Here is a 25,801-nt window from a genome sequence, read left to right as displayed (position 1 = left end):
AAATTCTCATGTATCTTAGAGGCACTCATAGAGTGTGTTTATATTTTAGTAATAGTAAACTTATGTTGGATGAGTACACATATGCAGATATGGTTGGTGATATAGATTCTATAAAGTCCACATCAGGGTACTTGATGACTTTTTTTAGGGGGAGCAATGTTATAGCAATCCGAGTTACAAAAATGTATTGCTTTGTCTACTACAGAGGCCGAGTATATTGCAGTTATAGAAGCTCATAAAAAAAATTTGTGAACGAAAAATTTTCTACAAGAGCTGGGCCTAGAATAAGAGAAATATATGCTTTATTATGACAGTTAAAGTGTTATCCATCTCTCAAGGAATCCAACATTTTTTCGAGATCCAAGCACACTGATGTGAGATATTATTGGATTTGGAATGCTTTAGAGATCAAGTTATTGTGTCTTGGAAAAATCCATATTGATAATAATGGGTCAGATATGATGACTAAAATCTTGCCCATAAATAAATTATTGCTTGTAGAGAGAAAGCGGGCTTGGTGGAACCCCCCATATGAGTCGAGAGGGAGAGATTTACTTGTGGTCCCTACTCATGTGGGACCCACATCATTTGAAAATTAAAAAAAGGGATAAGATAATGTGCCAGTATTTTTGTTTTTCAAAATAGCTTGGCGTGGTAGTATAGTAACTGTGGAAAACCGAGTATTGTGGACTGTGGGAAACAGAAAAGAGAACAAGAAGAAAATGGAGAAAAAGAAGAAAAAAAAGGATACTACTTTGTTGGATGATCAAATGGTTGATTTTATTCAAATTTGGCCAAAATTTTATTATGTTATTTCTGCTATTGAGAACGGTTTGGATCTTTAAAAAACCTTCTCTATTAATTATTTCAAGCATCAACACTTAGTAAGATCCATCATCTATTTTGTTGTTTATTGCTGAATTCCGTCTTATTAGTCATAATTTTTCTTGTTGTGGAAACCAAGATCAAATCTTGTTGATATTATAATTCTATTATTCTAAATAGTCAAAGTTTTTGGCTGGACTTGGTTCTGTATTTTTTTCTTCACATTGAAGAATTTTCTACGTTAAAAAATTGTATTGCCTCTTGTTTGTGGATTGCTTCATTATTTTGCTTGATAATTGCTTGTGTAGAGATTATTGTTGCTAGGTGAGTAATATCCAATTTAATTACATAAAGAGAAGAAAAAAAAGTTTGAGGCATCCTTATTTCTTAGTTGTATTTTTCCAACACTTTCAAATTCTAATGTTCTCTTCTTACTTTTATATTTTTCCTCTCCCTTGTAAATTCTGTTCCTTTATCAAGTCTCCTTCTTTCTCAAACCTTCTTTCTCAAAAAAAAAAAAAAAGGAAAAAAAAACCACGTTATTCCCTTTTTTTTAGATCACCACATTTAGCAATATCGCTTTTTTATTATGGAATAATTGGAGCTAAGTCATATATACCTTCTAGAATTGTTTAGAAAGGCATGCTCTCGGGGCAAGAATGGGTCAGAATCCACTAAGAGACAAGCTCAAGGTCTTGCGCCAGATCTAATGCTCTAAGAACGAAAGTAGTGATGTTGAATAACCCTTTATACTGTAGCACCGAAAAATACCTTTATCCTGGAGAGTCAATGGCATCTCTAGTATTGCCCATTATATTAAATTCCCACCTATTTAAATAGAAACGAAAAGGGAAAGTAGAATTCTTTTTTTTTTATGAAAGAAAGTAGAAAAAAATTGCACATCTCTATTATCTCCAAATGAACGCGTATCCAACTCAATGATCATACTTTCCACTTCTCACATCTCCATGCTTAAAAAAGGGGGTCCAAGTCACCGCCAACTTCCTTTTTGAGTCCTGAAGTCTTACTTTCCCTACCCTTCTCTCTCTCTCTCTCTCTCTCTCTCTCTCTCTCTCTCTCTAAATTGGATTCCAAACATTGAATTGAATCAATCAAAGAAACCTCAAGAGGAGTATCATCACAAGAAGGACGACGCGGTTCTTTGTGCTACTATTCTCCTTCGCCTTCTGCTTGACCTCTGCCTTCTAGGTCTTATACCAAAATATAAAAACTTAAATGGCCCCGCATCCAACCATTTTTTTAAGCAAGTTTTGTTAGATTTCAAGGAAGAAGCGGTCGCTGCCGAGCCAGTGGTGTCATGATTTGGGTTGTGGGTCCGAGGGAATTCCGAGACACGTAATGGGTCACGTCGCCGTGGGTTTTCATCGTCAGAGCTCCCGCGCACGTTGGCGGAAGCTGGTTTCATTCTTCGTTCCATCGGACTCACATCCTTGTCATGACGGCTGGAATATGGGATAAATCATCAACATCAGGGAGACCAGGGATGGTAGACATGTGTCTTTCTTCTTTCGTCCTCTACCGCCCAAAATCTATGAGCCAATTGTTTTGATGCATGAAAGAAGTCAAATTTTCAAAAAAAAATTTATGAAGCATATAGCTGGACCACCGGAATTTGCATTAATTTTAATTATGACAAATACCCTAAACACGTATAAATTAGGAAATCATAAGGTCAGTCTACTGAATACGAGTAGGTTCGGTGGAACGCCAGTCAAATATCGAGCATCAAGGTGCAAATGGCATGATATGTATGAATCTACGCCCACATGATTATTTACACATAATTAGGCATCTTACACATTCTTATTGCATGATATATATAGCTCGTGAAATAATGCATGCCATACCCAAGCCTTAAATGCGACAATAAACATGAGATTCCACGCAGTTAGTTGCTAATCTGATACACTACATAAAAAATAAGATTTTTTGACTCTTATCTGCGGACACAAAAAAAAAAGCGTTGGCATGAATTAAACCAAGACGATGCTTGTAAGCATTGTTGGAAGCCAAAGCCAGACCGGATTAGATGACGCTTATGAGTATCGTCGAAACTCTATGGAAAGACGACGCTTACTACCGCCGTCATAGACCGGTGGTGTTAAATTCAATTTCTGAAATATCTATATTCAATATAAGTCGATATATATGTATACAATGGTATTGACATAGTCGCCACTCTACATAGAAAAAAGTTCGAAACTTTGGGTCACATTTGAGAGGTAAAGTACGAGACTATATATCCATATTATCAAGCAGGAAAGCCATGCCGTAATTATCTATCTGTTTCTGAAAATAATATAATTTTTTTTTTTTGGTCCGGCTACATATCCCCCGAGTATATATATACAAGGTAAAGCCAAGGAGGTCTCCCAGAATACCGAACAAGCTAGGAGGCTTTTTTCTAAATTGTGTACCAACTTGTTCAGCTGGAAGAATCTTTGGAGGTAGATGTGACTTGACCCCCGCTTTGGCTATTTTATCTCAAATGGTTAGATTCTTGTCATCTAAAAAAGAACAAGGCCTTTTCCAATCAAGTACTTTTCTGTTTAGGCATGCTTTATTTTCTTAGCTATAAGTGTATATCTTATGATTAATGTTCTACTATGAAATCTAACTAGCTTTTGCATCTTTTCCGATTAATCCACGGTAAAGAGCTGTGCTGCTTGGATCGTTGATAGCTTGCCCATCTCGGAAATGGAGGGCTCTCGCATGGTCTCTCTACGTGGCATGTTTGGCAACTATCACACGTCGGTCTCGTATAGTATGCAAGCGTACGTACGTATTTGTTGGAGGAGCTTAAAGTATCACGTACAGACAGGATCTCGTAACCTAAAAGACCTTAGAATTCCTGGATTTCGTTCACACAGAGACAAGATGATCAATTCTTGCTGTACATCAACTACAGGCTATTGGTGGCTTGCTTTCCTCAACCCAGACCAAGAATACCACCACCAACTAGATTTTTTTTATGAAAGCGAGAGAGGGAGAGAGAGAACGAGAAGAGGTGAGGTTGACTGATTCTTTTTCCTTGGTTTTCCACGGGTCTCTCTCCCTACACGCCTTGAACTTTCAAAGAAAAAGCCACTCTCTCCCTTCTCCCTTCCCAACGCCACCTCCTCTCTCTTTAGCTCTTTTTCTCTCTCTATATATATTGCGCAATATTGCACCGTCTCTCACCCCTCCTCTTTCCAAAGTCCCTTCCATATTCTTGCCCCCACTCTCTATACATATCCAGCACCGGTCCATCCAACCTTGTAATTAGCTCTGCACAAAGAAGTTCGAGAGAGAGAGCGAGAGAGAGAATAGTGGGAAGAGAGGCAGAGAAAATGACTTCTCGCCCTCCCGGCCTTCGGTTCTACCCAACAGAAGAAGAGCTTCTGAATTTCTATCTGCGAAACAAACTAGAGAACACGAGGCAGGACATGGAACGCGTCATACCCGTCGTCGACGTATACAGCTATGATCCAGAGCAGCTCCCTCGTGAGATCCCTGATCTCCTCTTTAGATGCGTTCTATTCAATTCTTTCATCCATTAAATATAGTGTTAGCGCCAGAACTCGTGCAAGAGAGATCTATACTTCTTTAGGCTTTCCTCTTTTCCTTTCTCTTTTCTCCTAGCCATAGAGGCCTTGCATCATTTTGATGACACTCCATTCTTCATTTCTTGCTTCTTCTTTTTGTCATTGTTTTGGATAACTAAGTTCATATCTAACTAGCACCTCCCAAATTGTTCTTGTACATGCATGAGATGATATGTGCATCACAAACTTAAATTGGTCTGAATTATGATCTGGCTCGTAACCCTTTTTATCTTCCCTTGCTTGTTACTGCACTTGGTTCTCAATAAAATTCAGGTGATAATTAAGGGATAGCTCCTTAGTCTCCTTTACATCAAAAAAAAAAAAGAAGAAGAAACTATGCTTCCTCTTTTTCTTCTTTTCCTTGTAACCTTTTCATTATCTCAATGAATTTAGTTGGCTTTCCCTCCCTTACGTTCAAGAGAGAGAGAAAAAAACAGCAACTGATCATAGTTAAAACTTCTTTCGGTTTGTGCAGCGATGTCAGGAGAAGCAAGCATTCAAGACCCCGAGCAGTGGTTCTTCTTCTGTCCAAGGCAGGAAAGAGAAGCACAAGGGGGAAGACCAACACGCACCACTCCTTCTGGCTACTGGAAGGCAACCGGCTCCCCAAGTTTTGTTTTCTCGTCGCAGAACATAAGGATTGGTGTGAAGAAGACCATGGTTTTCTACACAGGAAGAGCTCCCACTGGGACTAAAACCAAGTGGAAGATGAACGAGTATAAAGCCCTTGAAGAAGCAGCAGCATCAACGTCGAGCACTCCTCCAAAGGTATATACTTGCCCGTTTTGTTACTTAGCTTTTCTTCCATAAAATTGTCATTTTTCTTGAGGTAAATAAAATTGTTATTTTTCATCAGATCAAAAAAGTTTTTCCTATGAAATATTTTGGATTCTTCAATATATATATATATATGCAACAAAAAATACAGTACTCACCATTTTTGGAGACAGTACTGAAGGATTTGATTCAATAAAAAATTCCATAAAACATTCCAAGTCACTCATTTTTTCCGTGTTAGATCCAACCATATCACAGGCCAAGTTGTTCTTACAAGCGCATTAGTTGCATATCCATTAATGCAGATAATTGTATGATCTAAAGAGTTTGATGACTTTTTTATCCTTTTTATTTAAAAAGACTTTGAAGATTTCGAGCTAAAGGTTAATGGATTTTATGGGTCTACTATCCTCTCATAAAAAAAAGAGAAAAGAAGAAGAAGAAGGAAAGCTGGGTGGTTTTTGCCACCCTTATCATCAAAAAAGAAGATGAATATATCCTCAAAAAAAAAAAAACGAGGAAGATCGCTTCAAACTAAACACTTGAATTTTAATGGAAAGATTTGTACTGATGTTACCTTTTTTTTGGGGTTGTGCAGTTAAGGAAGGAATTTAGCGTGTGTCGAGTGTACATCAAATCAGGGACCCTACGGTCGTTCGATCGGCGGCCTTCTGCTGCTGTCGCCATGAGCAGTGAGAGCCAGAGAAATCCCGAGGCATCCTCCTCCTTGGCCAACCCACAGATAGCCGAGAGGACCAGCTCCCAAGGCAGCTTCTCATCGGGGGACGATGGCTCGCAGCCCATGGCCGCTGATGGAACCTTTGATTGGGACGAATTCATCAATTCGGAGGAGTTTTATTAGGAAACTGGGAGCTTTCACCTTTAATTTTCCTCCTTTTTTTTTTTGGTAGACCGAATTCTTTGATTCATGTCCCCATGAACTAATAAAGAACAGAGCGATGTATTCTTTTGTCTACCAAAAAAAAAAAGAGCGATGTATTTTTCATTGCTAAAGACTTGAGCACCAAAAGAGGCGATAAAGATGGAGTTGCCACGATGTTGCTAAGGCTGTGAAAAAAAAAAATATAGACCATGCTGATCCCGCATGTGGGAAAGAGCTCTTCTTTGACCGTTGCGCCATGGACTTTCCATGGAAATTTGGCCTTGCGGTGTCTCTATGTCACTTTGAAGAATCTTCCTCGTAGAATAGCTAGCGGGCCATTCCCCACCCATGGTGATGGTAACAGAGCCACAAATTGTTTCCGGAATCCAAAACCAAACTAAATATGATTTTTCTTCCATTGCTTCTCTATAGAAATTTTGGACACATAAATATTGTAGATATGTTACAGCTGCGACCAGATGCATCTCCTCAAAGGCCTGTCTAGTGGCTAAATTAGTGAAAATATCTATTTTCACGAAGAATTTAGGATAAATAGATAATTTTTCATTATTTTTAATATTTTCTTTCCTTTCTTTCTTTCTATATAGATATATACTATAGAAGTAAGGAAACATGTCAGTCTCATAATTGAAAAAATTAAATAAGATATCTTCTTTTTTCCTTGTCAAGTCTCTCCATCCATCTTCTTCCTCATCAAGCTCTCTCTCCTGTCCATGAGATTTTTGATCATTTTAACTTCGAACATGTATAAAAGAAAATGCTCCATGACTTGGAACCATGTTAATTTGTTGAATAGATCTTCAAATAGAGTATCATGGCTTGAGGTGGTCTGTGTGTATTGCAGGTGGACGAACTGAAAGATTATTTTGCTGCAAAATTGGCATCTGACCTGTGAGGGTTATTTGTGGTGTGGCCATTGCTTTTTGCTGTATAACTCGCCTACAAGATGTTGAACTATAAAAGTTTTTTGTTTTAGGGAGATGCATTACTACCTATGACATATCAAATCGGCTGATACTTGCTGCCTTTCAATTATTAAGAAAAGTTGACACATAAAATATCAAATTGGCTGATAATTGTCTAATTTATTGGTCAAATTCGATTTCTAGAACTAAATGATATGTATTTATTGTATTGGCTTTCAATATACCATCAAATTGCCATACTAGTCATGCATGCATATGCGTATTCACACGATACATATGTAAGGAGATTTATTTTGCATGCTTCTAGTTTCATGCACGAAAAACCATGTGTAATGAATCTGCACACTGAAGGTGGTAGATATTGTTGAAAATTGCATCTAGATAACTCTACATGAAATTATGATGAGAACTTATTGATCTTGTATGCTTCAAAAATATCAACCATAATTCCATTTAAAACAACATGCAAGATAAGGAAACTAAAATACCGAAGAAAAAAGTTTAATTATCCCCGTTAAAAATATCATATTTGTTTGTGGCTTTTGTTTAATTTTAGAAACCCTTAAACATATATCCAAAGTCAACTAAATAACAGATATTTGCACCAAAAAAATAAATAAAAAGCTGACATTTAGCTGCAGATATTGAAATTATAGCCTACAATTACATGGAGACCGTAGACGGCATTTTTTTCTGAATTTGCTAAATGAATTTATTTGAATTTAATTAGTGGACTCTTAAGAGTGCGTGCGAAAAAATAGAGTCGTGGGCGTGACCGCGAACCAGCTTCGGGGCGAGACCTGAGGCCCGGCGCTTCCGTTACCGAGTCGTGTGCCCGTTTCTTTTAAGATGCTCCGTCGGAACATCACACCCCGGTCTCCTTTTATTTAGTTTTATTCCCTCGATCTCTCTAGATTCCGGCAGCAGCAGTAGCGGCCATGGAAGCGACCGGCGGAGCCATCCAAATTAGAGGTGTTTTGCCTCTCAAAGTTGGTTCTGACAATGAGACTCACGTTTTGAAATTCGGACAGGACAGATCTCAGGTCTCTGGACCACACGATGACAAGGAAGGGAGGGTTGTCCAAGACACCACGAAAACTACAAGAAATTTGCCACGGAAGCATTTTTGCGATAGTTTTTTATTTTTATTTTTTACATATTTTTTTTTAAAAAAATTCTATTGTCTTTTATATTTTATATAATTTTTAAAAATAAAAATATATTCACGACGTCTGGTCATTGTTATGCCGATATTATCGGTGAACCAGTTGATTAAATTAATCTAACCGGTGAACCAGCTTGGCTCACCGAGTTGCTTTCGAAACATTATGTACCGGATAACTTCAACAGCTGAAAGACATTGATCTCTAGCAAATGGTGATCACAAGGACACAAGTCTATGTCGACATTTGGACGGTAACAACAACATTAAATGAACCTTAATATTACTATGTTGAGAAATTAGAGTTGTGTATGTCCCCTCAGATCATTATATAGGGAACTAAAAAACAAGCTTAATACCTAGTAGCTGGAGCCCATGCAGAAAGTTGAGAAGCACGAGCATTGACCTGCCGTACTGTACCACATCAATATGAAATCGATGTACAATTAGTTAAATTTAATATATATATATATATATATATATATATATATATATATATATATATATATATATATATATATATATGTATGTATGTATTGTGTGTGTGGGTGTGCGTTTTTTTTTGATAAGATGATAATAAAAGCTTATGTGCATGTTAATTCTACAAACTTTTCGAGTATTGATATAATATTCATTTTATCTGATATTAACATGAGATTATTTTTTTATTATTTATGGTATAACGATTCAAAATTTTTATTGAACTGAAAATGCTCAAATCCTTCTTTGTATTTTTTGTTTTTTTAGAGTGCAGGTTGCATAGCACTCGGCTATGGTTAAGATTATAGGTGAAAGGGATGAATACATATAACATCCTTGTTTTCGATAGGATGAACGAACCTTATAATTTTGTACAAGTTTGTTATTTATTATGAAATGAAATTATTATTTGTTCTCAAATAATGAGGTTTTCAGGCCTAGCATATTCTCTAGAGCCCTATCCTTAAAAGTGTAGGCTGCGTCCCATAGCCAACCCGGGTGTTGGGTTTGGGGCGAAACGAAAATAAATGCCAAAATTCTATTCTTTCCCTCCTTTGTTTTGTGAAAGTCAAATTCTTCTTGTATATTAGGTGTTCTGGCTTGAACTGACATGACCTGGATGTTCAGATAGTGAAAACCAAACCTCCAACCACCAACATGATCTGGATCAAAACTTGGTAATATGAGCTGAGATACATTAATTACCATCCATCTCAGAGCTTAGGAGCGCAATCCAGCCTGTCTTCCATGGAGTTGTTTTAACTTTGTGAGTTCTTTCCTTCGCTTCCGGGCTTGTGCTGCTGCAGCTGTAATCAATAATTTCTCATTAGGGCGAGAACAAGCTCCTCCGGATTTTTCTGGTGAAGTTCCATCATCATGGCCTGTCACTGGTCCACCTTTAGCATCTGATGAAGAAACTGAAGTCCTACAATGAGAAGATATGTGCACTAGTTTATCTGGACAATGCCTTGACATCTGATGCTCTGTTGGAATTGTTGCAAGTAACCCTTGGTTGTCCGTAGTAGCATTTTCCTCTTTCTGAGTGACAATTGCAGGCAGCGAAGAAAGATCTGTTTCCTTACTGCTATGCATCATTGCTTTCTCTTCATAATCCAGTGCTCCATAAGATTGTCCTAAACCATGTCGTATACTGACAGGATCTTCATGTCTTTCTTCAGATGAATGAGAATGTTGAGAACAGGATCCAGGTATCTCATGTAGAGACGGATAAAACCAAGCACAGGGTGGCATATTGAAATGTGGCCTTAATCCACTGAATATACCAAGACTATCATGCTCATGGCAAGGTCTAGTGATTGTAGAAATGAGCCAGGGAGGCCAAACATATGGCACCAGAGGCAGTCTGCTATATATCATTGGTGGGAGATTAGTTGATGAAGATGCTGATATCTCCACCTGCATGGACATGGTCTCTGCACTTGTCCCAAACTCGCACCTCATTGCCTTTGAAATCTGCAGAGGATAAAACTCTTTGAGAGATGTATACGAATTAGAAAAATATTCGATTCATGCATCTTTTGTAGGACTTCATATGTTTAGGGAGACCAAACCTGCTCCTTTAGTTGTTTGTTTGTGTCCTTCAAGGAAAGGTACTCTTTCATGACCAACTCCTTTTCCTACTCCCATTGCACATATTAAACAAAATTATTTAATGATTGGATCACTTAAGATCTAAGTACAGGTGGGAACTCATATAATGCATAAAATTCCTTTTACAGCATACTAGAACCACCTTTCAATCTTTGAGACATGAAAGCAGAAGTGGCAGCCAAATTTTAGAAAAATGGTAGTAGTAATATATTAGGTAATTATTTTTCAAGGGCATGCACTAGTTAATTATTGGCTTGTCAAAAAATCAAGACATAACATTACTTTGCAAGATCATGAGAGAATTATGAATACCATCTTTATATTCTTATTTTTCAACGATAAATCAGCAACTTTTTTGGTCAACTCCTCGCGAATGACCTGATAAAACATAGGAAAGAACTTGAGAAACATAATATGCCATGTCGTTCATGATAAGCAAGAAGTCTATATTAACTAGCCACTAGTTAACAAGATTATAGCCAAAAGAAGTACTTAGTTGAGAAAAATGAAAAATGCTTTATCAATTCTGTTTACCTGTCGCCTACGAATTGCCTGCCTAGCTGACTCTCTATTAGAGAGGATCCTGTGCAATCTCTTTGCTTCCTTCTCAGCCTATGAAAAATTAAAACTTTTAAGTACGAATAAATGAGATATGCTCATGAGATTGAAACCGCCATTACCTCGGTCAGATTTTGCTTCACTCTACCAGAGGATGGAGTGTGACTAGTGGGGCAGGTGATGTCTGCTTTAGGGAATTCAGAAATCTGCTGTCCGCTTTTTCTTTCCTTCACTCTATCTTTGACAGCTTTGTTAACTTCTTGACAGTCGCCAACCAAATGTTCATGCTACAGGGAACCACACAAATGAAATCTCCACGAGGACATGTTAGGGAAACTAATTTATACAAGCCAGGACAGCACAAAATTTTACATGTAAAGAGACAAAAGAAAACAGACGCTAAAATTTGCTCATCATTTGCATGCTTCCCGCTAACACAGAAGCTTTGACACTTGAAGCCTTGAGCCAAGACATTACTGGTAAAATAATGTTCAGAAAGATAGGTTGTTCCTAAATTCTTTTCCTCTGATTCGCTGAATCTTCATTACATCATATGCTTTGCTTCACTAGTTTGGATTTAGTTTGACTACTAGGTATCAGTAAGCATGGACATGTTTTTCCATACTAATACTGGATGGCTGGTTTAGACGAGTGACTGCAACCCTTTCAAGAAGATCCAGTGTAAAAAGTATAAGATGGAATTATCAGCAACAAGAATAGAATTGCAACTATTGGCCACAGTCATGCAGGAATATATCCATAATCATACGATCCCCCTCATCAGGCAGAAGAGGAATAAAGCCTAGCAAAATGAAATAAATATAAGTCAGCTATTGGAGTTTCGTAGAATTCCATATTATTGTCTGCTATTTGAGAGTAACTGTATTAAAATGCTATATATATATATATATATATATATATATATATATCTCCAATCTCATTCTCCTTTGGCACCACCATCTTCATGCACATTAGACCATCTGTTATTTAACCCTGTTATTACTGTCCCAATGATTATTTCTTTACCCAGGCATATAAATCGAATGCTTATTTTGCTTCCGCTCTTCCCCAATCCTTTCATCATTGTGCATGCGTGCTTGCAATCTACATGTTTTGGTGTTAACAATGAGGAACCAAAAAATAATAATAATAATGTAAAAAACAAGGAGGTTTCTATCAGGTGAAAGAAAGGTCCAGGCTACCTTAACAATCATTTAAACTGTACCCTCAGAGGGGAAAATCCTTTCTAGTGATAGCTGGGATTGGACAAGATCCAGATAAGTTTGTAATTAAATAAAGATACTAAAATCATATAGGAGAGATATAAAATAATTAGGTAAATAAACAGAGCTATGCAACAAACAATCAGGTCCCTGCCCCTTAACTTCATACCAATGTTTGCATAGGTATGACTAGCTTGTTTCTTTCACTTTACCTACATGATATTTTCAAATTGACAACACTGGAATATATTAATGGCAAAAGCAATGATACACAAAGTTTACACATAAAACTCGAAATTTTCATATAAACATGATCATTTTGTTTGCACAAATGGGTCATTCTGGGTTTCTGGGTTCTTTCATTATTATTTTTTAAAAAAACAAACAGATAATTCTATCATTCTATGTTGCTTGCTTTATCTTATATTTTCAGAAAACTGTTCTGATTTCCCCCCTCATGGATGATTCTAGGTTGCTTATGAAAAAAAAAATAGCGCCCATTCCAGTATAACCACTTAAAAGTGAGTTGAAAAGGCAACAAAACCAAGAACCTATGAGGTAAAAGGAACAACTTATGAACAGAAATGAGTCTAAAGATCTCATTTTTATCGCAGCGTCTCCCACGAAAATAGATCAAAATCACTTTCAGACAATTCCTTTCTTCGTTCCCATTTTCTTTTTTTAAAGAGAACTCCATCTATACTTGAATCAATAACCTATATTGCTTCCATCCAATAGGAAAAATTTCCAATCAAATAAGAACATACGTATCTCGTTCCCTCAAAGGAAGCATTTTTATGAAACGCAAGCATCAGAAATCAACATCAAAGCGATGGAATCGAAAAAGGAATGGAAAAAAAAAAAAAACAATTCCAGCAACAAATTACCTCCAATCCCCAAAACTTCCCTTCTCTGAAGCTCACCCCTCGAAACCTAGAAGGAGAGCCGTCGTCCTCAATCCTCTTGTCCTCCTTCTCTTCTAGAATGGCCATCTCGGCCAGAGCCTGCGCCGCGTTGAGCTCCATCTCCACAATCGGATCCGGTCCCCATTGCTCGCGCGGCAAACAAGAACGAGAAGTCGAAGACGAGCCCCCTCGATCAGAGCTAGGGCTCCATCTCGCCCCTCCGAAGCTCCCCCAAGCTCTCCTCCTCGCCTCCTCCTCCATGGCCTTCGCCGCTCAAACTCGAAGCGGAGCTGCGCCCCTTATCGTCGGGGTACACCAGCTCCGCCACGTAGGCCACCCGGAAGCTGACTTCGTGTACGGTAGGGCACGTGGCGTGATGCAAAGCATATGGCTCTGTTGGCTCTTGTCCCCGCTCTTCGTGGGTCAAAGCCTGGCTGCCACGTGGACGTGGAATAGGTTTGGGTCGAGTTGAGCGTGGGAAGGGTGACGTGGCCAAGTGGACGAGCCAAGATCAGGGTGCGCCAATGTGGTGCACCGTAATAGTTGGCCGCTATCGACGGTGGTCACCGAGAGCCGAGTAAGTTCGTAACCGCCTTACATCGTGATTTTTGTCCAGAGCATACGGAAACCATGGTTTATACGGCTATGATCCAAAGTGTGCATGGCGTCGCCATGTTTGATGCAAGCGGGAGCCGACCCGTGATGGGATTCGGTGAGGCCCATTCGAATCTGGCAAGGATTTTTTTTATTATTTTAATACAAAAAGATGATACAAAGTTTCTAAAACAGTAACAAAAGCGGGTGCAGAGCAAAACTAGTCTAAGTACTGTTTAAAAAATTTTAGAGATCCCCACAATAATATTTTTTTTATTAATATGATTCTGCATTGACTTATATTTTTTTTTATTAGTATAATTTTGTTAAAGTAATTTTAGGATCAATTTGTATCAAACAATAATATTTTTTTATTATTAGTATATATAGAGTTTGTATATAAATATATATAATTTTTTAGAAGTAGGGAATATGGTGGAAAAATAAAATAAAATTACTTTTGATGAGATCCATCTCTTGCTGAAATAGTGAAATCATTCTGATGGTTATCTCTGCTGGCCCCGCTACATCGCATTTAGCTCTTAGAGGAGTTGCTTGTAGTGGAACGTTGCGAGACCGCCACGTGGTTAGGGGTGGGGGTGGTGCCATCAGGGCCGACCCAACCTTTAGTAGGCGGTCGCCTAAAGCCCCGATCCAAAAAAGACCAATTGCAGAAAAGATCTCAAAGACAAAATGGAAAGGAAAAAAAGGTCTCTATGTGAGTTCGCCTTAGGTCGGCCCACTGCAGAGAATGCCTCAAAGACAAAATGGCCTTAGGCTCTCAAATACATTGGGCTACTCCTGGGTGCTATTTACCATGAGTCATGATCCGGTGTGCATCCGATGTGGTTATGATGAATTGATGACAACCAGCATTTGTCCGTGGTGGATGGTTTGCATGGTGGCCCCCGAAGTGACACCTGGCGTCATTACGGATGTGATGCTCGCCATACTCATCTATCATCCAGATGCCAACCTGATATGACTGACATCTCATTTTAGCCGTTGATGCAACAATAGTAACGATTCTAATAATGCATTTGGAAGAAGTACGTATGATGATGCAGGGTGGAGAGACTTTCCAAACCAAGCATATTTTTAAAGAGGTCAACGAAGCTGTGGATTTGTATACATATTGTATGGTGTATCTGTCAAAAAAAAAAAAAAAAAAGGAACAAAAGAGAAAAAAAAGGATGAAGAAGGGAAAGGGAAGAACCTGTGATGTTATCTCGGCAAAATTGAGAAAGGCCGATGACTTTAAACTTTCTTTCCTAATAATGATCAAAAATAATGGGAAGACACATTACCTTTTACCTAAAACTTAACCAATAATTATTAGTTTTGCTATAATAATATGCAATTATTAGATAGAACAAGAAAGACCTCGTATTATCCAAATACGAATTAGAAGTTATCCTAGCTGTCTTATTCTGAAATCAATATATAACAAAAACTTCTTTATTTTGCTTCCGGACCAGGACGTATGCTTGGACGGTGGGTGGTCGTTGGGCACAGATTCGAAGGTTCATTATGTTACGTAACCTGTCAGTCGCTAAAAGTTCCCGTGATACCATGCAGGATTGCCGGACTCGTTCGGAGCGCCCCAAAAATTCTCTCATTAAAATATTTCTCATAAAAGTAATACCATATTTATAAAAATATTTTTATATATTTAATTGATAGTAAAAAATTGGCATATTGCAGAATAATTTTTAGATATTTTTTTTGAACAATAGAGTAAAATATTTGTTGTGCTTTTAATAAAGAAAAATATCTCATCTTATTTTATTCGAAAGTTTAAAAATATTTTTGAAAAAAAAATATCTTATTGTACCCAACTTATAAGTTAAACTATGCAGTCATTATACATGGTGAAATGTTCAAATCAATGGTTCATACAATTTATTATGATTTATAATGTTCAAAGTACATGCAGAGAAAAAAAAATACAAATATATTTAAGACAAATCCATGCCATAATTTTTTTTAATATAGAAACAAGTAATTATATTTGAGTATATGTATGTATATATATATATATATATATATATATATATATATATATATATATATATATATATATATATATATATATATATATATATATATATATATATATATTTGATTAGATCTTTACTCAGATCCAATCAAATTTAGATTTGAAAATTATCTACTATCTCTAAACTATTTATATACCAAGAAATATATAATTTAGAGACCCCCCCTCATCATATAGTTTATTTAAATTATTCAATTTTTTGACCGATGGGATCATTGATATAGGACTTTCGTCATCTGATCTAAATCTCTACAGATCTGAATAGAAATCCATCCGAATGTAACTAAATCTAACTATATATCCATCTCACAATATTAGTCAATCATATTCATTAAAGAAGGATCGGACTGAGTCGGATTGTTGTACCTTAGAAATAAGATTGTCACAAACCTACACGTAAGAAGCAAATCACATTCTTAGAACAGTATATATCACATGCATGCAAGCTCTTTTTAATTTTTTATTTTTTTCTAGTAGATTATTCTTTTATAATACCTCTATAAATCAGAGATATAGTAGCTTTTAGCCAAAATATTTCCAACATGTTTCACAAGGCAAAATGCTTGGAAGGTGGAGCTTAAGGAACTCGGCTCCACCATCTCGTGCTCCAATGGCTCCGAGCTGAAAGCTCGCATGATCGTCAACACCACCGGATTCTCGAGTCCTTTTACAGAATATGACAAGCCCAGGAAACCTGGTTATCAGATTGCGCCTGGGTTCGACGGTGTTCGACTGCTCATGGACTGTAAGTACTCACACACCTTTATGCAACGCCCCTCGGCTCGAAGTTAATCTTCCTCTACGAGACGCTGGTGAGCCGGCCGGTGTTTTCATATGTTGAAGAGAAGAGAAGGATGGGAGCAAGCTGAGATACCTTGGAATCAAAGTGAAGCGTGTGATCGAGAATGAGAAGTGTTTAACTCCGATGGGCGGGCCGCTCCCTGCCATTTCCCCAGAATGTGATGGGAATTGGTACATGGTGGCAAGAACATAGCCGTGGAGTATGCTGCGGACAGGGGAGAGGAGAGTGAGGGAGTTCTACCTTTTCTGGGATGGAGACTTTGCTGAGGCTGGACTTGAGGGGTACAAGGAGGTTCTTTGATGCTTGCTTTGATTTGGATGCATACTACTGGGAAGGGTTCCTCCCTTCGAGGTTGCCACTTGGGGAGCTGCTTGCCTTTGTTTTGGCAAGTGTTCTGAACCTTCGCCAGAAGGATAGGCAGTCTTGCTCTCCAGTCTATATAGACACAAGGCTACATGCATGCGAAGAATATAATCTCTGTTTCGGTGTTTGGATTTTTTTTTTTTTTTTTACCTTAGTATCTTCTATTTGATGAGAATCCTGATACTAAATTGCCTGAAACCAACTGATGATAGAATGGCAAGAAATATTTGATCAACATGCCTTTTAGAAGATTGCTGAACATAAAAAGAACAAAATCAGATTTTCCTACTTATTAGTTACCTCTTGCTCAAGCGAAAAACTGTTCAGAGTAATGCATCAAAGAATTTGTCAAAAGAGGATTCTGCTCATGCAATTGTTAGATGGACAGTAAGACATTTTTCAGTTTATTAGATGAGAAACCTCTCAGTTTCATGACAAAATTTCAACATGCAAACAGGAGTCATAATAGAAAAGTTGTTTTCTCCTGGTAATTTAGTCCCCACGGGCATCACAAATCATATAGAAATTAAGCATGTCAAGAGGGCAGACAGCATGTATAATAAGGTTTAACAAGTTCTACAGATTTTGTAAGGCATAAATTAACGAAATCCTTTGAGTACAGTTAGGAACTAGATCTCCTCCGCCACCCTACACACACACACACAAAAAAAAAAAAGAAAAAAAAGTCAAGCTGCATCAGCATTGTGCCATCCCTTTGTGCATGGAGGTATGTTCATGAACTCATCAAACTCCTTCACATGAATATCACAGCATTTCCACTAGATATGGGCAAAGACAGGATAGAAAGAGTAAGTGGCAATACATCCAATTGCAATTCACTTAGCCATCTCAAAAAGGATAAGAAAACCTACCCCTCGCATCCTGTCATGAAAAATTGCCGGACCTGGATGGTACTCGCATGCAGTTTCATGGTTCTCCTTCTCCTTAAAGGTTTTGCCACATCCTTTATTTCTGCAAATTTGGGGTTCATTCAGATCAACTATCTTCTTGACTGGGGGAACAGCAGACTTCTCGACATGATCATCTTTATTAGCAGTGATTACAATTGGCTTTGAAGGTCTGCCTTGTGAACCTGAACAATACATGACAGTTTCCTCAGTGGTGGGAAGTGTCAGATTCTTGGTTTCTGTAAAGTTCATCAAGAACCACTCAAGTACCGAAAACCAAAAATTTAAGATGCTTTACCCAGAAACATTTCATGGCCGTCATAAGTCAGAAAGAAACGTTACCATGATCGGAGCAGAAAAAGCCTTGGCGGCACCTCGAACAAGAATCATCAGGTTTTTTGTTTTGAGCAGCAGATGGAAGTGGCACTGGCTTCCGGGGGTTTGCAGGTACAATCTTGGTGACTGGTTTCTCAGTGGTATGTTTACCTGTCTTACATCTTCATTCATAGAAGAAAGAATATTACATGATAAGGCATGGAAACACACATAAGAGTCTAATTGGCCATCATGATTCAATGCAAAACAATGCTATTCAAACATGTCATCAAGATAACAGCTACTAATTGGACATCTTCCAGCTTACATAGGTTCTCATTCCCTTTTCAATATTTTTAGAGGTTACTAAAAATGTCTTAAAGGCCTAAACAATGGGATTTGTCTTGCAAATAAAAAAAACAAAATTAAATGTTTTCAGTAGAGCAGAAAATTGAACATTTCCAATCGGGTATCTGGGGTCTACAGCTGAAAACAGTAGTGATGTTTTCAATACAGTGCTTCCAGAAACAAAAGGAAAGGTTTTCATGCTCTACTGCAGAAATTTACCCTAATCAACAGCAAAAGATGCCTTATATTTGTTTAGAATATCAACTTCATATGCAATTAACCAAAGTCCATGCTTTCGGTTATTTCAGTTAAGAAAGCTACAGAACATAAACAAAATTGGCTTGCACCAACTTAATTCAAGAAAAGTAGTTCTAGCAACAAAAAGGTTGCAGGAACAAAAAATAAACCCATCTGAAGAAGGTGATGGAAGATGGATGGCAAACCAACTGAAATGGGATGGGTCATGTGGAATGACTTACTAGAGACACCCTCTGAAAAAAAAAGGAAAAAAGAGAAAAAAGAACAATTTTTATCGAAAGGAGAATCTGCATGTACTCATGATAATATTCGAGACAGCTCATGATGGTGGAGAATGAGGCCTCGACAGGAATTCAAGAAAGCCAATCTCAGAGGAAAAAACATAAAGAGGCATTTGCATGTCTTAGATATGAAAACAGCTTATGTGCAAAAAAGTTAGCAGAACCCTGATGGATGCAAAACACCTGTTTCCTGTAGCTGCCTGAATGCATGATGCATGTCCAAGTATAAGTTGGCAGCCAGCCTTTCTTCCACCATAAAAAGGTCAAATCTCCAATGTCAAGGAAATTGAATGCACAGGATTTGCACATGTAATAGACATGAGAGCAGCAGCATCCAGATACATGGGTGACAGCCTTTAAAATCAATAATTGCTTTCTGTACTTCAACAAATGAGAGCGGATGCTCAAAGAAAAATGAAAAGCATGGTCAAAGTTATGATGATCGGTGACTTGTCCACAATATCAACCAAAAATGCGATTGGACAGGAAGCTTTTTCTCTATACGCATGTTTCAAAAAAATGTGCAAATGCCTTTAGGACATATTGTAACTTTACATTTGTCATCTATGAATATTCTTGTCTAAACCACTTTGTAGTAACACGAAATCTATCAAACCTTCCAGATAGCATCATCTATTTTACAAGAGGATGAGTCTAGAAGAAAACTGTACATGCAAAATCATGAAGGCTGGTGGGGGGAAGCATATTAAGGTCAACATTGCAAGAAAGAAAATTAGGAAGTTTCTTGAAAAAAAAAAAACCAGTATTTGGCATGTGCAATACACGTGGGGTGAAGATAAAACTCACTGGGTTAAAGGAAATTTATTTGACATATGTTACGACTCCTAAAAGTATAGATGGTTAAAATTTGTTCATCTCAATTTTTTTTTTCTCTCTTGTTATGAGGAGTTCAGCAGAATTAGTTGAAAGGTGGGCTTTTTTTGCATGAATTGGGTTCAAGAGTCTGGTTAGAAGTCCAACTTTACCCTAGCCTACCTTGCTTTCTCTCTTTCCCCTTTCCATCCCATCTCTCTCACATGAAAACAGATGGAAAGATAGATGAGATCATCCAAATAATGATAGCTTATACAAGATACATTAGAACTCTTAAAATCATGAATGGTTATGGTTTTTCTATTTCATTATTCGGGGCTTCAGCTTCAGAGAGATTTGAGACAGAAAAATTTTTTTGACATTCGTGCTCAAAATTAATGGTCCAGATCTGGAAAGAGTGAGCATACCTTCTTGTCTCCATTCCCATGTCCCATGTCTACCTTTTCCACTCACATGATCTTGCATGAGGTGAATTGAACATTTGACAGAGGTTGGTCATGCAGGTGTTCTCATTATATATAGTAAGAGATGATGTTTCAGGCACATTGATGTGACTGGACTTCTGCATGTGCTATCACTTTAAATTTTGTCATGCAACCTAAAATATTTATGACCATTCAATTCTGCATAGATATATACACATTATCCATTTTGTTGTTGCCAATTATTCAAAAAAGTACAAAAAATGCAATTACTTAGACAACTGTCTTTGTTGTGTGTTACTCCCATCAGCATGCTGTCAATCAGATCAAGATACCCCAAACAGACTTAAAATCAATTCAGAGATACATGGAAGCCTACAAACAGATCAATTTCTTCTGGTCGTATGCCGATTTAAGTAAAATAGGAAAGCTAGTAACAAGTTGAATTAATTAGAACAAACATATATGCAAAAAAAAAATAGACATCATCCAAATTACTGCTATCCATATACCAGTTGTAATTATTAGAGAAAGTTTTTTTAAAAAAAACGAGCAACCTACCCTGGGATAGCCAAAAATAAGCTAAAATCGTGACTTCTTTGCTTGCAACAGCTCCATTCTTTCATACCATCATGAAATATAGGCTGGTAAGGTGAATATACACTTGCATTAGGAACTCATTGATGCTTTGCAAAAACCATATTCAGTAAATGTGAAATTTGACTTACTCCCTGAAAAAAACAAGCCACCAAACCGTTAGTACCGAGTTGTGATTTCAACAAAAAGAAATTAGTGTCGGTAAATCGGACCTTTGCATCCACTTTAATTACATATTTTCCATAATGTACATTTGTAAAGAAAAATTTGCAACTATTTTTTCTCAAGCACTTGATATAAAAAATCAGCAATTATCACAGTTACCAGCCTACTCAGATGAAAACAACTCAGCACCTTAAGGGAGAAACCTTTGATATGAGGACTACAGCCACGATCAGAAGATAAAATTAAAAAACTGAATCCATCAGCAATCTATTGTAAGTTACTACTTAACCAAGGGACACTTTCCCTGGCAAAAACAAAAAATATTTTTCGTGCAATGGTTATCATGCTGAGATAGATGTTTAAAGCCCTTACCTGCAGACAAGGTTTTCTACCTATAATTACCCAGATGGTTGATTGCAAATCTATTATCCCTGGTTTGTGATGGATTATGAAAACCATGAAAATTAATGGAAAATGTTATAACTCATAGCATTTTCCACTGTCATGAATTTTGACAGATTTTTTTTGGTTCTACGGATTTTTTTTATGCCCATTCCTATGGGCTCGTCATGAATTTTGGAACTTATAGTGAATATAAATATGAACAAAAGGCTTATTTTAAATATATCACTCTTACTGTAAGATGTGTTCACGGATTGAAATGAAGAAAGATTCTTGATATTACATAATTTGCTAGAACGTAATAGATGTCGGCAGTGACTTCAAGGTGATCTGAGAGTAGGCAATGAGTATGTCAGCCCCTGGGTTGTTATTCCTTAAGTCTCGGAACAATGTGTCTTGTTTTAGGGTTTCATAGTACATAAAGGATGTGGTACCCTAAAACCTTGCAATCCGGAGACGAGCACAATCTCCTCTTCTTTCCTTTGAAAGTTGAAATCTTCCAATGCTCTTCCAACCCAAACTCAGAAATAAAGGCAAATTTCATGTTGTCAAAGTAAATGGTCAATCATTTAACCCCCACAAAAAGCACAGCGCTCCAAAGTTCAAGCCTTGGCGAGCGATCACAAACCTAATCAACAATCTTTCGCTAATTTTACAAAATTTCCCATCCAAAACTAATCAAAATCGTCGTTTGACGCGTGAAATCGGCGCGATATGAATTCAGGCACTGCAAAACCTACTCTAACGATCAGAAGCTGCAATCTTTTTATTTTCTCCTGGGACGAGGTAGTATTAACAAATTCATAACAAACAAAAGCAGCAATCTTTATGCGCCAGGGGATAATACAGCCAGAGAAGAAGCAAATACCAGAAGCCCGTGCGAGAAATTGAGAAAGAGGACGGAGAGGAGAGGAAAGGAAGAGAAAGGAGGGGTTTTGCTTACGGAATCGTGATAACGGCAGGAGCCGTCGATGTTGCTGTCCTCGGTAAACATGGCGTCGCACCCAATCCTCTGGCATCGAACGGCTCCGCCCTTCTCCATGGCCGTAGTCTCTCCCTCTCCTTCTCTCTTCCCTCTCGCACCACCTCGGCTTCTCCAGAAAACAAGGCACGGACACGGAGATTTCCCATATACTACGATGAATTCTACCGCGTTTAGGAGTAGGACAATCCCTATAGGATGACAATGACATACCGTATTGCTGGGGATATTATAATATAGGCTCCCAAGTTCACCTTTTTTCACCTTTTCCTAACTATCCTTGAAGTATAATATAATAAATAAAAAATTTCAATAACTAAATTTTTATTATACATCAAATAATTAATTTTAATAATAGTCAAACAAAAGGGAGAGGAAACAAATAACGTAGAATTTTTTTTATTATTAATATCAATATTGCTAATAATTGCTCCATACAATGCATAAAATATATGTTTTTAACTATTTTAGAAATATAATATAATAATATAGCATATTATAATAAATAGAAGACTTGAATAACTGAATTTCTCTTAAATAATGAGCGAGATTGATATTGCATTTATTTCAACTAGATAATATTATCAAGTATCGGCTATACTTATACCGATTGTATAAATAAGCTGATATTTAACATTGATAATAATAAAATACTCAATTATATAGTATTTATACTCATTTGTACTTAATTATTTATTTTCTTGTCCTCGCATTCTACAACCCTGTCCATTCTACTAGAAATGGTAACGAATAGGATACTCACAAAATTTGCTCTACTTATATCTGAATATGTTTAAATCTTATTTTCTTAACCTATCCCAAATTGGATTAAAGTTTTACTTAAAAATTTCAAACCAATCCCATCAAGAAGTAGTGCATCTATCGAATATCCCAACTCGTCTGATTAATCTTTCTTCAGGTTGGGTTGTTCAGGCTGAATTGGGTATATGACTTGAAATTACAAAAAAAATAAAAATAAAATAGAAAGAGAAGAATGGAGGGATAGACTTTAGTAATGACCTAAATATGACTAATATTCAATAAAAATAAATAATATAATAAATAATATATCAAATTAAAGTTAATAATACAAAGCAGAGGTTGACATCTTTGGAATTCGGGTTGGGTTCATATGGTAGGCATCCAAGGGTCGAATTTCTAATCCATTCCAGATCCAGATTTAAATTTTGAATCACAAATTCTTCTCAAACTTTATAGTGTTTTACTAAACAGATCCCAATAAAATTAAACGAGCTCTCCTACGATGCTGGCACCAAGGGTCTAGTCAGCGGCCACGTGGCAACCCTGGGTCCACATGGTCGGCAAACTCGGCTAGCCTCAACACCCCCACACCCAATCTCGCCGCCCTTCTCTCTGGAGGCCTTGGGCAATTGTCCGCAGGGGCTCCGACGACCAAATTGAGCGGCTGCGGCTCTATCAAGCGGTTTCTCATGGGATTTTGGCGTGCTCCGGCATCGATGTAGCCGGAGAGTTGAGTTGGACTTCGAGCAAAGATGGATAAAGTCTACCTGAATAGGCAAAAGAGGGAGGGCAAACCTTCGTCGTTTTATTTTCAAAAGTATGCTTGAAGTATTTTTTTTTTTTTTTTAATTTTTTACACAACGACAACTCACACCAAATGCATATGGATGAGCCTATAGAAATCACACCACCAAAAAATGGATAGGCATGGAGTCCGAAAAATTTTCTGAATAATACGCCATAGAAGAGGCAAGATCGGCCTAACTCTTAGGTGACTTAGGCGGTCGCCTAAAATCTCCAGCCCAAAAAAAGCCATCGCAGGAAAGAGCTCAAAAATAAAATAAAAAAAAAGAAAATTTGTCTTGCACCGGCCTACTACAAAAGGACCTCAAGGATAAAATTATCTGGGCTCTCTAAATATATTGCATCGCTCCTAAATTATTATGAGATGACTCAAGTGACCGTGAGTAATCCGAAAAGCTACAAGCCCCACAAAGGTGGATGCCCATCCAGCGTGCCCTCCTGAAGAATTTCCGCCGCGCTGCATAGCAACAGGATCGGCTGGGTGATCCCCGGTCCCCACGGATTTGGTTCGCTTTAGTCATCATAATTGCAATCGACCTGGAGTTCACTGGTTTGCCGGCGTAAACAGCGAGCAGCCTTTCCAGCAATTGAAAAAGCGACATGTAACGCAACGCGCGTGTCTTAACCCTTTCGCCCGCATCAAAGGTGGTGAGCGACTCGGACGAGCGTCATCCCCCGTCACTCCGTTCGCGCTCGGGAGTCGGGATAAAGTGAGCCGCGGAAACACTTGTCGATCCCACGAGCAAACCAATAAATAATAAATTTATGAGGGAAAATTAATCCATTCCATTCCCTGGTGACTCGAACGTGCGACCTCTAGTCCCATACGCTCCTAGTGGCCGCCACGTGTCGGTGAAGCCCGTCCATCTGTCGGGAGTAGAGACATAACAGCCGTTATAACGGCACCGTTACTTCACGTACAAGAAACGTAAATTTAAATATCTATTGTTTTTTGGATAAAATATTTTTTTTAAATCCAGAACGATGTTCCTAAGTCCTCATTTACGGTCAAAATCAATATCAAAATTGTAAAAAGCATATCGTTTAGGATCTATGGCAACGTACTTAACTAAATATTTTTTTAAAAATTAATTTTATAAAAATATACATGGTAAAGAAATTGCACCAATATTGTCTTTATCTCATAAGAGCCTCACCCCATAGTTTTTTTAAGATAAATTTTGACAGCAGTGCTTCTGAGATGGACGGTAGTGAAAGAGTGGGTTTTGTTATCAGAGACTACAATGATGGACTTGTGGTGGCCGGGGGCTACATATTTTGGACACTACTGTTATTACAGTAGAATTGAGAGTTGCATGGAAAGACATCACTTATGCAAGGCTTGTTCTGAGTGCAGACTGTACTCACTTTAAATGAGGCTCGACTATGGTAATCAAGTGGATTCGAAGCCGGCATAGCGATGTTGGCGGACAGTCACTGCTCTGAAATATATATAGGCTATCGAGAGAGTGTGGCTCTTTTCCGACCACCTACGTCTATCAGAAGGCGAACAATATTGCTGACCGAGTCGTCTCCTTTGCGACTCATCATTTTAGAGATTTTTTTAGGAGAACCAAGCATTTGTTCTTTTCTCTCTTTGCTATATTTTTTTTCTGATTTTGTTGGTTGTACTTATATATGTTTAATATGAGGCGCCGTTGTATATAAAAAAAAAATTGTATGACTTAAAAAAATAAAATTCTTATTATTTTAACAATAATTTGGACAATAATATTATTATGTTTCTATCCAAAATATGTATGAAGCTGCAAATAATAGCTATTATTATTGAACAATGAAATGTGAGGTCATTTGTAATAGAATAGGATTTTTTTTCCTTTTTTTGGATGATAAACTAGGCTTTGTGCAAATCCTGTTACCGGAGGTGCTCTAATCTACCTAACAAAATATTATTTTTTATTTACATAA

General features: G+C 37.5%; 3 protein-coding genes across 5 annotated transcripts; 1 reads left to right on the top strand and 2 right to left on the bottom strand.

The window, feature by feature from the left end:
* Nucleotides 1–4,010: 4,010 nt before the first annotated feature.
* On the top strand, nt 4,011–7,165 carry LOC103696344 (NAC domain-containing protein 90-like). The gene is made up of 3 exons (XM_008777938.6): nt 4,011–4,329; nt 4,906–5,198; nt 5,806–7,165. Exons 1-3 carry the CDS (start codon nt 4,176–4,178, stop codon nt 6,067–6,069), a joined length of 711 nt encoding a protein of 236 aa, XP_008776160.3. The 5' UTR covers nt 4,011–4,175; the 3' UTR covers nt 6,070–7,165.
* A 1,789-nt stretch (nt 7,166–8,954) lies between these two features.
* On the bottom strand, nt 8,955–13,334 carry LOC103696343 (uncharacterized). Of its 3 annotated transcripts, XM_008777937.6 has the most exons (6): nt 12,959–13,331; nt 10,971–11,135; nt 10,825–10,902; nt 10,603–10,668; nt 10,251–10,316; nt 8,955–10,152 (listed from the first exon to the last, which is right to left on the bottom strand). In XM_008777937.6, exons 1-6 carry the CDS (start codon nt 13,235–13,237, stop codon nt 9,400–9,402), a joined length of 1,407 nt encoding a protein of 468 aa, XP_008776159.5. In that variant the 5' UTR covers nt 13,238–13,331; the 3' UTR covers nt 8,955–9,399. The 3 variants fall into 3 exon arrangements, with proteins under 3 accessions (XP_008776159.5, XP_088576754.2, XP_088576753.2); XM_088720628.2 differs by lacking the exon at nt 10,603–10,668 and having other exon boundaries at nt 12,959–13,334; XM_088720627.2 differs by lacking the exon at nt 10,251–10,316 and having other exon boundaries at nt 12,959–13,333.
* Nucleotides 13,335–17,320: 3,986 nt separating this feature from the next.
* On the bottom strand, nt 17,321–22,474 carry LOC103696342 (cysteine and histidine-rich domain-containing protein RAR1). The gene is made up of 5 exons (XM_088720626.2): nt 22,268–22,474; nt 20,722–20,804; nt 18,045–18,199; nt 17,667–17,887; nt 17,321–17,573 (listed from the first exon to the last, which is right to left on the bottom strand). Exons 1-5 carry the CDS (start codon nt 22,364–22,366, stop codon nt 17,481–17,483), a joined length of 651 nt encoding a protein of 216 aa, XP_088576752.1. The 5' UTR covers nt 22,367–22,474; the 3' UTR covers nt 17,321–17,480.
* Between the last annotated feature and the right edge of the window lie 3,327 nt (nt 22,475–25,801).

The sequence above is a fragment of the Phoenix dactylifera genome, chromosome 4 (genome assembly GCF_051530095.1).
Source record: "Phoenix dactylifera cultivar Ajwa chromosome 4, Ajwa_hap1_PhDact_Kaust_v1.1, whole genome shotgun sequence".
Taxonomy (NCBI): Eukaryota; Viridiplantae; Streptophyta; class Magnoliopsida; order Arecales; family Arecaceae; genus Phoenix; species Phoenix dactylifera.
This window is presented reverse-complemented; position numbering and strand designations above follow the sequence as displayed.

Coding starts and splice junctions, on each gene's coding strand:
- LOC103696342 (XM_088720626.2), bottom strand. CDS start 22,366: ATGGAGAAGGGCGGAGCCGTTCGATGCCAGAGGATTGGGTGCGACGCC. Junction 20,805..22,267: donor CCTGCCGTTATCACGATTCC/GTAAGCAAAACC, acceptor TCACCTTACCAG/CCTATATTTCATGATGGTAT. Junction 18,200..20,721: donor TTATTTTTGGCTATCCCAGG/GTAGGTTGCTCG, acceptor CTATGAATGAAG/ATGTAAGACAGGTAAACATA.
- LOC103696343 (XM_008777937.6), bottom strand. CDS start 13,237: ATGGAGGAGGAGGCGAGGAGGAGAGCTTGGGGGAGCTTCGGAGGGGCG. Junction 10,669..10,824: donor AGGCAATTCGTAGGCGACAG/GTAAACAGAATT, acceptor ATGTTTTATCAG/GTCATTCGCGAGGAGTTGAC. Junction 10,317..10,602: donor AAAATAAGAATATAAAGATG/GTATTCATAATT, acceptor CAATGGGAGTAG/GAAAAGGAGTTGGTCATGAA.
- LOC103696344 (XM_008777938.6), top strand. CDS start 4,176: ATGACTTCTCGCCCTCCCGGCCTTCGGTTCTACCCAACAGAAGAAGAG. Junction 4,330..4,905: donor TGATCCAGAGCAGCTCCCTC/GTGAGATCCCTG, acceptor CGGTTTGTGCAG/CGATGTCAGGAGAAGCAAGC. Junction 5,199..5,805: donor CGTCGAGCACTCCTCCAAAG/GTATATACTTGC, acceptor GGGGTTGTGCAG/TTAAGGAAGGAATTTAGCGT.